The following is a 13,649-nucleotide window of genomic DNA, read 5'->3' on the forward strand; positions in this document are numbered from 1 at the left end:
TTCCTTTAATATTGTCATTTATCATTATATAAATATAAAAAAAAAAAAAAAAAAAAAAGAATTGAAACTCAGTGACCCGGGCAGTGGGATGTTCTTCGTCTGTCCTAGGAGTAAATGTTCTTTGTGTACTATGTAATGAGTGAGTTCATCAACCCACTTGGAGTTGTAGCATTCCAAACAGTCTCAGCTCTTTGTTAAGGCGGGATCTTGCTTTGTACAGACCCCTGAATCATGTTATTACAGGTGTGCATCACCACCATACTGAGCTTGACCAGTTTCTTGTTTAGCCATCTTTTCTGTTATTTTATATGAGTTCACCACACAGAGGCCAGTTGTTTGGACCTGGTTACCAACATCCAGCACAGCATCCTCAATGGCTGTGGGCGCGTGGAGGCCAGGCCACTGCTGCTGCTGCTTCTACTGCTGCTACTTCCCCCCCCTCCTCCTCCTCCCCCTCCTCTTCCCCCCCCCCCCTCTCTCTCTGTCCTATAAGACTGATAGTTGAAACTGGGATAAAGTTCAGGGTTTATATCTCAGGGAAAGTCTCTACAGTCACTTCATATATGCAGGGAAAGAAGTCAGAGACAAAGAAGAGAAAGTAAGCCCGTACAGCTAAAGCCAGTTTTGTTCTTGAGTTCCTAAGGCTCACTGGTCGGCATCAGTGGCATCCATTGAATGAAGGCAATGAGAGTTCTATTAAACTAAGGCACTATTTATTGACAGAGTAATTGCTTTGTATTGCAGGACACCCATCCTGTCTGAAGTTTTGTCCTGAGTTAACCGCAAATGTGAAGGCCTTGAGGTGGCAGTGCATCGAGTGCAAGACGTGCAGCGCATGTCGAGTCCAGGGCAAAAATGCAGTGAGTACGCGCCTCACATCCCAGCGCCAGGGCGGTGATGGAGGGGGGCTCTTCCTCCAACACACTGTTGCAGTGTTTAAACATTGGTACTGGCGCACCACACTGGGAAACTATGGCTCCTTTATTACATCTCAGTTAACCTGGTAACTTGGGTGTTGATGTTCTTCAACTGGTCTTAGTCTCAACTAGTCTCTAATCTGTTGTATTACAGGATAATATGCTTTTTTGTGATTCCTGTGATAGAGGATTCCATATGGAGTGCTGTGACCCACCACTTTCCAGAATGCCAAAAGGTGAACTTTCCAACCATATTAAAAATGAGCTGGGAGTGCAGGTGCATGGTAGAGCACGTGCCTAGCTGTGTGAGGCCTGGTGGAATTCCCAGCACTGTGAAGCAAACAAGCAAAGTCCTTGCCTGCTAACCTGCTTGTGATGTCTGGAGATCCCACTCCCACCCCATGTTGTTGCAGGTTTCAATAGAAGAGTATTGTAAAGTCATTTGGTTAGGGTAACAACACAAAAATTCAGACCTTGGGAGGAAGAGGATTCTCTTGTCAGGAGTGTATAACCCTGTCTGTATTATCCAGTAAAGGAAGTGAATTGCATATTTATAAAATTCATGATGACAGTGATGACTTCAGAGTACTAAACCAGGAAGCCAGCAGGGTTTGGCTGTTGGTTGATGTTTAAATGCATGAACATGGGAATTCTCTGTATCTGGTGTAATATGGAGTTTTCTTCTCTGTTTATTTGTGTGAGTCAGCCATGTACCTGCCCTCATGTTTGCAATATGTTAAACATTTAAAAATGAGCTTGCCCTTTTATTAATAGTATGTATATATTGACATTGTAGAAGGTATAGAGAATACAAACATAAGAGAAATATAAAGGCGGGTGAGGGGACAAACAGTTACCAATAGGTTCCTGCTTCTACACGCCCTTTTCAAGGGACCGTTCTGCAAATGTGTGTGTAACCTTGAGTTTTCCTCAATAAGAGATGGTAAGCATCCTCATATCATTGCTCGCCCTCCTAAACATGATTTTACACAAGTCATGTTGAGCACCATAACACGGAGCAGGGCTTCCAGAACTGCTTGTGGGCCATGAATAAGCTTTGTTGGCACGATACTTTTCAATTTTACCTTGAGTTGTCTCAATGGGGCATGCATGCTTTGATTTGTCACCCTGTCACTGCTCCCTATTGTCACGTGTTCTAATTTGCTTTAGTCACATGCAGTCGAGGTGCTTCCTGAAGGTATTTGATTTTGCAGCCTCATGTATAAATGAACCATAATTGATTTAATTAACCAATTCTCTACAGTAGATACTTCAAGTGTTTCCCTTACACCTGAAGATAAATCCGTAGAGAGGAATTCTTTCTCTAATTAGAGGCCACTTACTTGCAAGGCTGTCAGTTTTTATACTGACCACCAGTGTATGAGGAATTATCCTCATGACAAAGCTAATAGAGCCACTGAGCCAAAGACATACTTCCTTTTACCTTTTAACATCTTTAAAATAATTTTCATCATATGAGTAGTAATATCTGATTTGATAAAACTATAGTCTTAATATTTTAAATCAGTTTGATACTAAGGAAAAAAAATCATGACTTCTTTTCCCGTTTTTTAGTTGAGGAGACCGAACTTCTGTATTTGATTATCGATTCGCATCATTGTGAATACTGTTTTATACTTTAATCATTTTTCCATTGAGGTTCAAGTACTTACACCTTCAGCTTTACAGAAATATTAATCAGTTTAGATTCCTGGTGTTTGCCACATTTTATTTTTCACGTAGGATTGTTTGCCTTAGTTTATGTGATTTCTATCCCCACCTCATGGAAATTACATTTTAGTAGAGAGATGTTTGTGCAATGAGTTATCATTTTTAACTTCTTTTCTGGTTAGTGTATAAACTTTTTGTAACAGGTTGTGGTAACTCACACCTATGATCCCAGCACTTGGGAGACTGAGGCAGGAGGGTCTAGAGTTCAAGTCCAGCCTGGGCCACTTGAGACCTTCTCTAATGCAGAGGGGAAGGGAGAGGACTGAACTGTTCTCGTGAAGAATAGGAAGGAGCTCTTCTTCTCCTTGCAGGGAGTTCAGCGAATTGTTTCCTCACTTCCCCACTCACTGATTTGAATTGGAGCTTTTTGGTCTACTAAACTTGTCTATAATAGTCACATCTTTTGTTTTTTTAATATGCTAGACATGTAATTTCAATTATTATAGTGCCAGAGACCTAAAATTAAGTTTTAATTTTAAAATACTTAAACTCATAACCATTTTAGTGTTGGAAATTTCCAAAAGCGATTGATAAAACAAACAATTTTTTTTTCTCCTATGAAAGTTCAAAAGTCTGATTGATTGACTTAAAAACTTTCTCCCAAGTGATTAGAAAGAAATAAAAGATAAATAGCTTATGGCTTGGGCTGGAGAGATGGCTCTGTGGTTTGGAACATATGCTGTTTTCCCAGAAGACCAGGCAGTGTGCAACTGCATATAACAGTTCCAGGGGATCCAGTGCCTTCTCTGACCTTAGTGAGCACGTACACATGGCATTCATTTACACACAGACAGACAGGCAGACAGACATTCACAGACACACATACCCACACACACACACAGGTTTCCCTGGGTGAGTATGGGGTGGTGGGTGGTGTAATGGGGACAGCTTCAGGGAAGAGTGGTAAGCCAGGTCCAGCCTCTGCTCTCAACACCTTGACCTGGCGTCTTTGACCTTCAGCAGTGTCTTTTCTAAAGAGAGCAACAGGGAGTGACCCACTTTTCTAGAGAAAGAGCTGCATACAGGCGTCCTTGGTCAGATTACAACTACAGGTTTATATTTAATATCTTCAACTTAAGTGAAACATTAAATTTTTTTTTCATATATATATTAATTCAGGGATGTGGATTTGCCAAGTCTGCAGACCAAAGAAAAAGGGAAGAAAACTACTTCATGAGAAAGCTGCACAAATAAAACGGCGATATGCAAAACCCATTGGACGACCGAAAAATAAATTAAAGCAACGATTGTTGTAGGTTGAGATCTTATTAAAAGAAATCTTTTATGTTGTGCTTTAAAAAATGTAGGTAATTGTAATCCCCTCGAATTTTGTCAGATTTTTTTAGCATAATTTTTCTAAATTCAATAAGTATTTTCCTTTTGCATAAGCTGTGGGATTTTCCCCTCAAAAAATAGCATTTGTAACTACACTTGGTATTTTGGGGTCTTCTCTTGGCAGTAGCTTTGATACCGAGTGACATGTTTCAAGCAGCAAAGATGGAAGTGTTGTAAGAACTGCAAACTTTCTCAGCCTTTTTTATTGGCTGAGCATTAAAACAGCTTAATTTTATAAATATTTTCACAGAATTTTTTTTAAACCAAAAAGTATTTTGTTCATGTCTTTAGAGAGTTTTATTATCATTCCAAATAGCATTTAAAAAAAAAATCGCCCTTCTGATGCTAATGTAATATTACCACTTTTTTTTTTTTTTTTTTTTTTTTAAGATTTCTTCTCCAAAATAGTAGCTTCTGAGAAATCTATAAATTATTGTCCTGTAAAAAGTTAGATGGGTCCATTCGGCAGGTGCAGATAAAATATTTTGCAGTAACCCCCAAGTCTGCTATGATAGTCCCATTTCCAACTTCTTTCTGTTGTCTAATTGTCATTAAATTTAGTTGAAAAAAAGATGAAGAGAATGCATTTTTTTAACCTCTATAGAATATAGATTCAGCTGTCAGTATTAAGAAGCACATACACAGGGCTGAGCGTGGTAGTGCAGGCCTTTTACCCCAGCATGTGAGAGGCAAAGAGTTTTAGGCCATCTTGGTCTACAGAGTGAGTTACTGGACAGCTCAGGCTGTCTTGGGGGCTTAAGGACAGAGGCCCTGTGCTTTATATACAAGAAGATATTCTACCCGCCTTGAAAACCTACTGTGACTCCTCCTTGTATCTCTTTTCCCCCTTCTTTCACCTTAAGAGGTTCACTGTACTGAAGCTCGTCTGCGCTTCATCTTCCAAAGGAGAAGTAGAAAGTATAAGCCCCTTCCCAGAGGGTTTTTTTTTGTTATTGTTGTTGTTTTTGTTTTTGTTTTTTTTTTTAGTAAAATTTAACGAAAGCCCTTTAACTGGAATGGTAGACATTTTAAAATGGATTTTTGGTTGTTAATTTCTAGAAACAAATATAAAACATTTATGAATAAATTTTTTTATTTTAGTGTCATTTGAAGTAGAAATTATGTTTTTTTTTCTCTCTCATTTTTCCCATGTAGGCATTGTTCTTGAAAAGGGACCGTATCCTCAAGGTCTGTTTATAAAATCCAAATTAGAATATAAACTTTCTAAACAAAGGACACAGCTGAAAATTGTACCTGGCACGGATCCTAACTTCTCATTTGTCCAGAATTGTCCTTTGAGCTCAGGAATTTTTAAGACAGTCTGGGGAGATTTTCTTTCACATGCTTTATAAGCCTATTATCCTTTCTGGCCAATCTACTCCAGATCCAGTCCAGATGCAGCTTTATAACGCAGACATTTTAGCCTGGATGAGTTGTTTGTCGCTAACCCTCACTGTGTCTTCTAGTGACCCCAGAGATCTCCAGTGTTCACCTGATGTGGCTGAAATAGTGGTGCCAGGTGAAGTTCCTGGCAGTTGAGCCACCTCAGATGAACCTTACAGAAATTGGTTCATTAAATCTTTGTGTACAAGATAGGCACTAAAACGTGGTCGATTTGTAATTATTTAAGGTGTTCTGGTAATTTGTTATCATACCATTCTCAGGCTTCCATTTCTCCATTAGCTTTCAGCTAAATGAGGAACTTTGAGCCTCAGCATTGTCATGATCATATGCAAATGGTTCTGTTGCCTAAATCCCTCCTGCAAAGTGGGTAGTTTCCCAAGCCTGCCCAAGGGTGGTGCAGGCGGCCAGTCCTGTTCCCGTGGGCAGCTGTGTTTGTGGAGTGACCTCCTACAGCAGTGTGGCCAGAACCCAACATCCCACAAAGTGCGATGTCAGTCCCAGTAGGAGGCAGGGTCCTTGGGCCAAGTGTCTGGTAATGACCATGGTAAATGTGCTGCTTCCCCGCCAGACTTCCCACTCCATGTCCGACCTGCTGCAGCTTCTCTTGAATCATTTCTTCAGTTTTTTTGTTTTTGTTTTTCTGTTTTTTTTTTTTTTTTTGCAATTGTCCTTTTTTCAGCAATATTTTATGCTGTAATTGTCTTTTATCCTAGTATTATTGGCTGTTTATCATGCTAAGCATAAACTAGAAGAGTAAACCTTTATTTTATTTTTCAGTACAAATTTATAGACATACCCAAATTGTACTGCTGTAGTTTTTCAAACTAAGTGAGAAATTACTTCTACCTAGAAATGAGTATATCCTTCTACTCTGGATACCTACTTCCTCTGAGGCTTCTGAGAGGACATTTCAGGAAATCATAATTACTTGTAACAACACTGGGGATTACTTATTTTTGGTTTAATTATACCAAAAGCATTGGGTGTTTTTAGTATCTGCAAAATTCTTCTTCCTTGTACTGTCCTTGAGTCCATGTGGATTCTCTTAGTACCTGTTGACAGGCCCTGGTAGGAGCCTGACACACAAATAGAATCTATTTTCCAGCCAAGAAACACATAGGTGGTGGCACCCACAGAAACCCAGTCTTAAAGTTGCAGTGAATCTTCTCAAGTTCAAGTACATTGACTATGCATCTAGTTTCTATAGATTTGTTATTAGATGCCTTTATAGTTCTGTTATTTAATGCTGATACTATTCTCTAAATTCTTGCCTAGGTCTGTAACCAGTGATGAAGTATCCATGAGTGCATTCACAGGAAGGGGGTCACCTGGTAGGGGTCAAAAGACTAAAGTCTGTACCACACCTTCATCTGGTCATGCTGCGTCTGGGAAGGACTCAAGCAGCAGATTGGCTGTTACAGACCCCACCCGGCCTGGTGCCACCACCAAAACCACCACCTCCTCCACCTACATTTCTGCCTCTACACTTAAAGTTAACAAGAAAACCAAAGGGCTCATTGATGGCCTTACTAAGTTTTTTACACCATCACCTGATGGTCGCAGATCCCGAGGTGAAATAATAGACTTTTCAAAGCACTATCGTCCAAGGAAAAAGGTCTCTCAGAAACAGTCATGCACTTCTCATGTGTTGGCTACAGGTACCACACAAAAGCTAAAACCTGCACCTTCTGCACTTCCGCCCCCTACCCCCATCTCTGGTCAGAGCCCCAGTTCACAAAAGTCCAGCTCTTCCACCTCTTCTACCTCTACCCAGAGCTCTTCCAGCCAGTCCAGTGAGCCCTCCTTTAGCAGTCTTACTAACAACAGCCAGCTGAAGGCTCTCTTTGATGGACTTTCTCATATCTATACCACTCAGGGACAGTCTCGAAAAAAGGGACACCCAAGCTATGCACCACCCAAACGCATGCGTCGTAAAACTGAATTCTCTTCCACGGCAAAGGCTAAAGCCCGTTTCTTTGGAAAACGAGATTTTAGGAGCAGGTTTCTCTCTCGCTCCTCCTGTAGCTGGGGGATGACTAGAGGACATATTTTTAAAGCCATTGCTCACTTCAAGCGAACAACTTTTCTTAAAAAGCACAGGATGCTAGGCAGATTAAAATATAAAGTGACCCCTCAGATGGGGACCCCGTCACCAGGGAAGGGGAGCTTGGCAGACGGAAGGATTAACCCTGATCAGGATAATGGTAAGCAAAAGGTGAAAGCTCCAGCCCGACCTCTGCCCGCCCTCCCCCAACCCCAGAGAGCCAGGAAACCAGCTCGCGACATAGGCTCTGGCTCACTCTCTCTGCTCCTCACTTTGACACACATGCAGTGAGACTTTGACCTTTTTCTAATTCTGTCTAAACCTCCAAAATGTGTTTTTCCAACTAATATCTCCAGCCTCCTATTAATTTATTTCCATTCGTAGTGGCACTAGGCACTTCCCCTCCAGATACCTTCATAGCGTTGCTCCCGGCTTTGTAGTCCGCATGAGTAGCCACCACCACGCTTCTGCCGTGCTCTCTCCTGTGCGTGCCGCCTCTCGTAGCCAGTGCTGCCTTGTTGTGTGCTGGCAATGCTTCCAGCCAGGTTTCAGCTCTGCCTCTCCCTCTGCTCCATTGCTTTCTCATGGCAAAGTTCATCCTGCGTCCGTCTCAGCAGAGCCTGATCTGTGCTAGAGTGTGCATTGAATTTGGGTGTGTTTGCATGTTTACCCATTCACCTTAGGAAGGAGACCAATTTCAAAAGTTCAGTGAACAAGTTGGCCCATTACATTTGTTACCCTTTATCCAACAAAAAGCCAAAATATGTCATTTGGAGAAATAGGTAGATTTTGTGAGCTCAAAACTAATGATGGTAATGTTGTAACTAGACGTCACTTCTTATCTTGGTTGAAGAATGTGTTTTGCTTTGTATTGTTCCTACTTTCCCTCGTATTTGTTATAGGAAGATGACAGTGATGTATGTAGTAGGGAAAGAGTTACTGCTGGATCTGTGAGCAGGGTTAGCTATATAAGCTTATACCACTCAATGCAAAAAGAGATCCCATTGCCCACTGTGCTGATTTGGTACTGTTGTTGGTAATGTGCACTGGTCACCATGCTTCAAATCACTGAACACCCTTTCTGCTGGTTTCAAATGACAGATACTGATATTAAAATAAGCATCAAACAAGAAAGTGCAGATGTAAGTCTGGTGGGAAACAAGGAGCTCGTGACTGAGGAGGACCTGGACGTTTTTAAGCAGGCCCAGGAACTGTCGTGGGAGGTAAGGCCCAGACCCAACACAGCAGTAATGAGATTTGTGGGACTTCTAACCTTTGCAGTGAGGCTGTAGAGTCCTTTGTGGCTCTTTAATGCTCATGCGGGTTTTTGTTTATTTGTTTGTTTGTTTTTGGTTTTTTAGCTATAGCAATAAATGTAGATTATCTCTTCAAAATAGGAGACTTGACTGATCTCACAAAAACAGGCCAAAGCAGTACTAGTTATACAGATAGAACAATAATTATAGAATAATAATTAACTGGCTGTGGTGGCACACGTCTTTAATCCCAACATTCCAGAGACAGGCACAGGCCTCTATCTGAATTCAAGGCCAGCCTGGTCTACAGATTGAATTTCAGGACAGCCAGGGCTACATAGAGAAAAACCAAAAAAATAGTAGTAATGGCAGTAAGATGGCTTTGTGGGTAAAGGCATTTGCTTTGCAAACCTGACAGCCGAGTTCAAACCCCCACAGGCGTGGTGGAGAGAGCCAGCTCCCAAAAGTTGTCCTCTGAGGTCCACACAAGCATGCATTCTCTCAAACACAGAATAAAGAATAAGATAAAGCTTCTAAAAAGGTTTCTAATAATTTTTGTCCACATTTGGAAAATAACAATTTCAAATTATAACCAAAAAGCACGTCCCTTCTCAGTTTACCAATGGTCCTGACGCAGATGGCCAGCCATATGAAAATGTGTCCATTTTTAGCTTTCTGGCATTGATGAGCGCACTGTTGTCTTTTATAATCAATTGAAGTCATCTTCATTTTTACTGTCTAGTAATTTCTCTAAATGGTTCCGCATACCATGTCAGGTCCACTTGGATTACTGTCAGCAGACATGAAGAAGTAAGGCTATAGGCGTCTCAAAGGCTTACAAATAATCACACTGTCTTACCATCAGTAGACAGGAAGTGGCCTGTGGCCAGCAATCCCCCTCTATCCCTTTTGGTCACCCTGTCTGCCTGGGTTTCTAGCTTTGTTTTTAGCAGCACCTAGTTGTGCTGAAGAACTAGTGTGGATTATGGATTGTCATTCCTTATTCTGCCCGTGACGGACACTTTGTGTTTGTTCTGCAGCTATAGCAAATGTCAGATTTCTCTCTTGAACATTTTTCTATGTGCATGGAGTGAGGATATTCCTACAGAAAAGTAAGGGACAATAGTCACTATTTGAATGATAATGCAACCCTAAAGCCCTTTATAACATAACAAAGCTTATTTTTTTAAATTGCATTAATCTCTTTGTCAGGGGAGATGGGGCCTGCATACCAGTGCCTTGGTACAGGCATGGAGGTCAGAGGACAGTTTACAGGAATTCTTTCATCTGGGTTCTAGAGACCAGGTTATCCATCTTGGCAGCAAACACCTCACCTAAGCCATCTTGCCAGCTCCAAAGCTAGGGGTTGTGGTTGTGTTCAAGATGTATGTCCTTTCAGATCTGCCAGACAGTATGGTAGACACTGAGGCCGCCGCAGTGACTGCACAGCCTCATCTCATGCAGCAGGAGAAGTAACCGGGCTTCTCCACGTCACACGTGATCACTCGCAGGAGCTGGCATACAGCTTCCTGTCGGAGCAGGGACCGGCAAGGGATGGAGCAGCAGCTGTGCCATCTCCTAATTGCATCTCGGTTGCATGGCAGTTTGTTGTTATACCCAGGTCTATAGACTTTGGGATTTACTTGCATCACACACTTATTACCCATTTGTCATGTTTGTTGGATATTATTTTCATGCATACAAATTATGTACAAAGGTGCTTAATGTTTTCTGTCTTAACAATATAAAAATTAATTAAGATCAATGGCATGTTTGGGTAGCTTCAAATGAAAAAGAAGAAACCATGTAAATGAAATACTCTCTTTTCTTGGAGTTTGTATTTTATCATGATTTGTTGCTGTTGTTGTTTATCAGAAAATAGAGTGTGAAAGTGGAGTGGAAGACTGTGGTCACTACCCCTCAGTAATAGAGTTCGGGAAATACGAGATCCAAACCTGGTACTCCTCGCCTTACCCACAGGAATATGCAAGGTAGGGGCGGAGCCTGGCGGCTGTGTGGGCTGTGTGGGAGCTCTGTTCTACAGCAGGAGTGAAATGCTTTGAGAAGAAGTACACTTGGGTTCAGGGATGCTGCTCAGCTGGGAGAGCGCTTGCTGAGTATGCTTGGCTTCCATCACCACGCCCCACGGAAAACAAACAGGGCATGGTGTGAGCACCTATGCATGAGTTGAGGCAGGAAGGTCAGAGGTTGAAGGCCATTTTTTCAGTATATATTCTGTTGATAGCCATGAACTTGTCTCCAAAACATAGTGAGTGAGTGAATAAACAAACATAAATTTTGGTAGTCAGTCAGAAGTCTTTGCCATCAGCTTACTTTTGTGGTGTGTTTGTACTGTTTGTGGATATTCCTTAACTCTTAAGAACCACGGGTATTGTAAATTTCTCTTTGAGCCAGGAGGTAGTGGCACTCACCTTTAATCCCAGCACTCAAGGAGGCAGAGGCAGGCAGATCTCTGAGTTCAAGGCTAGCCAGGTCTACAGATCTAGTTCCAGAACAGCCAGGACTACACAAAAAAACTCTTGTCTCCAGAAAAAAACAAACAAACAAAAAACGGAAATAAATAAACTTTTCTTTGACTTTTGAGGCCATTCTGGTTTTGTTTGGTTAGTAGGACAATTGCTGGTTTTATATAGAACAAATCAGAAAAAACAATCGCTTAGAGGTGCTTGATATAGTCCCTACACTGGCTTTCTTGTAGTTAAGGATGTAGGTTTTATCAATAATTTCTCACCCCTTGTTTTTTCATGGTTCTTCTCCCAGAAATTAAGCAAAATAGAAAAAGTAGGAGGAAGTAGTAGGTGGCAGGTAACTTTCAGAGACCCTTCCCAAATCACTTAAAGCCATTTACAGCCAACATTCTTAAAATAACAGAAATTGTTGTCAGTTTCCTGCTTTTCTTGAACTAAGATTAGAGTGTCTTAGCAACCAACTATACCACCCAACATTTCTTTTCTTCTGATGCCCACATCAAGTCACATGGTATTAGTAGAATCTTGGGGCTTTACCCTCCCAACCAAAACTACAAAGTGAGATTACATCTCAAAAAATGGTTTTGTTGAAGAAGAAGAAGAAGAGGAGGAGGAGGAGGAGGAGGAAGATTCTAAGTCTCAGTGGAAGACCAGCTTAGCTGAGATTTCATGAATGAAAATGAGGTCAATAGGAGAGTGAGGACTGTGTCTACCTCACAAATAACATATTACCTAACACTTGATACCATGTATGTACACAAACGTATGTGTGTGTGCATAGTTTACACATCTGTGTAATATGTGCATCTAGCTTAAAGTGTCTAGAAAGATTTAATGGCCGGATGGCTCACTGAAGTGGCTGTCTATAAAATGTGTGTTAGCATACCTCAGCCCTTTGTTGATGCTATGTAAACAGTACTGTTACTTTCTGAAGATTAAAGAGCATGCGCTTAGTAATTCTGTAGCACTGAGTGCAGATAACCAAGTTAAGAATATAACACTGCAGACAAAAACCCAAAACACTTTTTAATTTAAGAATTAAAGCAGCAGTGGAATTGGTAGAAAACAAATGTAATCTTTTGACTGTCGGACTTGCGTCCACTACTTTAGACTATTACATTATATAGCTTCCTCATCCAGAGGCAGAAAGAAAAGCCACCTTTAGGACCTCTGCCTCATAGATATCCATATCATTTTAAAGATAATAAATTCACTTATAAATAAAATATTACTCTAGGTAATATTTTATTACTCTAGGTACAGCAGTCTGCATTAAAACTATTAAAAAAATACAGCATTAAGTCTGAATTTTTAAAAATATACTTGGTTACACTAAAGAATAGCATTCTGAATTCTAGATTTTTCAGGTGATGACGCCATGCCTGAAAACCCTGGTGGTTGGTCACAGAGTAAAATAAGAACACATTATTATAAGCTTTATTTAAAATATTTTAAGGTCTTTATATTTCTTTATTACTGGATTCTCCACACCCCGCCCCCTGCCGTTTTGTTTTGTTTTGTTTTGTTTTGTTTTGTGAGACAGGCTCTCACTGTGTAGCTCTGGCTGGTCTGGAATTAGATGTGTAGACCAGGCTGGCCTAAAGCTCATAGAGACCTTTCCCTCCCACCTCTGATACCGACTGTTGGGGTCGAGGGTATATGCCACTATACCTGGCTTCTTTTTCCCTGTTTGAAAATGTTTTCAAAAGATTTTATAGCCATTTTATGTCTAGAAAACATTGAACAATGTTTAGCTTTTCTCTCTTGAACAGTATAGTCACTCTGATAGACTTTCTGATTTTTAAACTTTGACAGATTACCAAAGCTTTACCTGTGTGAATTCTGTCTTAAATATATGAAGAGTAAAAATATTTTGCTAAGACACTCAAAGAAGTGTGGATGGTTTCATCCTCCAGCAAATGAGATTTACCGAAGGAAAGACCTTTCAGTATTCGAGGTAAGCACGTGTAAACAAAACGTGGTCTTTTTGAACCCTAATATTCCTAACTGTTGACTGTGTGCTTGGATGGTTTGCGTATAGATAGCACAGCGTGTATTCAATCTTAGCATTGGAATTCACACTGCTCTTTAAGATAGCTCCATGGTTTGGAATATTTATCTAACTACATCAAGCAACCATTTAGACTGATGAAGAATTCTTACTTCATCACATCAACTTTTTTGGGCTTTTTAAAACCCCTTTCTACAGCACAGTATGCACCAGTGAATTAGTGGTCTCCTTGGCGCTTTGTAAATTCCACGTTCTTTGGCAGGAGGAATTAGCTTTGTTTAGCAGCTCCAGCCAGTGTCTGGCAGGTACTCCCTCTTCCAGGGAATTGAGCAGCTGTACGTATCTGCTTAGCACACAAACACCTGTGCTTCTGTCCAGTTCTTGCCAGGGTGGATAAATCCTCTGGGCGAGATCCCAGCAGATGTTGGGACTCTTCCCCTGTCTCTGTGGACAGCTACCCTA

At 40.9% G+C, this 13,649-nt stretch overlaps 1 protein-coding gene across 1 annotated transcript in view; it reads left to right on the forward strand.

Moving 5' to 3' along the window:
- Nucleotides 1-13,649, forward strand: part of Kat6b (lysine acetyltransferase 6B) — a 172,287-nt gene that overhangs the window by 119,194 nt on the left and 39,444 nt on the right. Inside the window, 7 exon segments of the mRNA XM_029469204.1 lie at nucleotides 745-860; nucleotides 1,072-1,153; nucleotides 3,768-3,900; nucleotides 6,663-7,591; nucleotides 8,533-8,654; nucleotides 10,563-10,678; nucleotides 12,992-13,133. Of these exon segments, the coding sequence (XP_029325064.1) occupies nucleotides 745-860; nucleotides 1,072-1,153; nucleotides 3,768-3,900; nucleotides 6,663-7,591; nucleotides 8,533-8,654; nucleotides 10,563-10,678; nucleotides 12,992-13,133 (1,640 nt within the window).

The sequence above is a fragment of the Mus caroli genome, chromosome 14, assembly GCF_900094665.2.
Source record: "Mus caroli chromosome 14, CAROLI_EIJ_v1.1, whole genome shotgun sequence".
Lineage (NCBI taxonomy): Eukaryota > Metazoa > Chordata > Mammalia > Rodentia > Muridae > Mus > Mus caroli.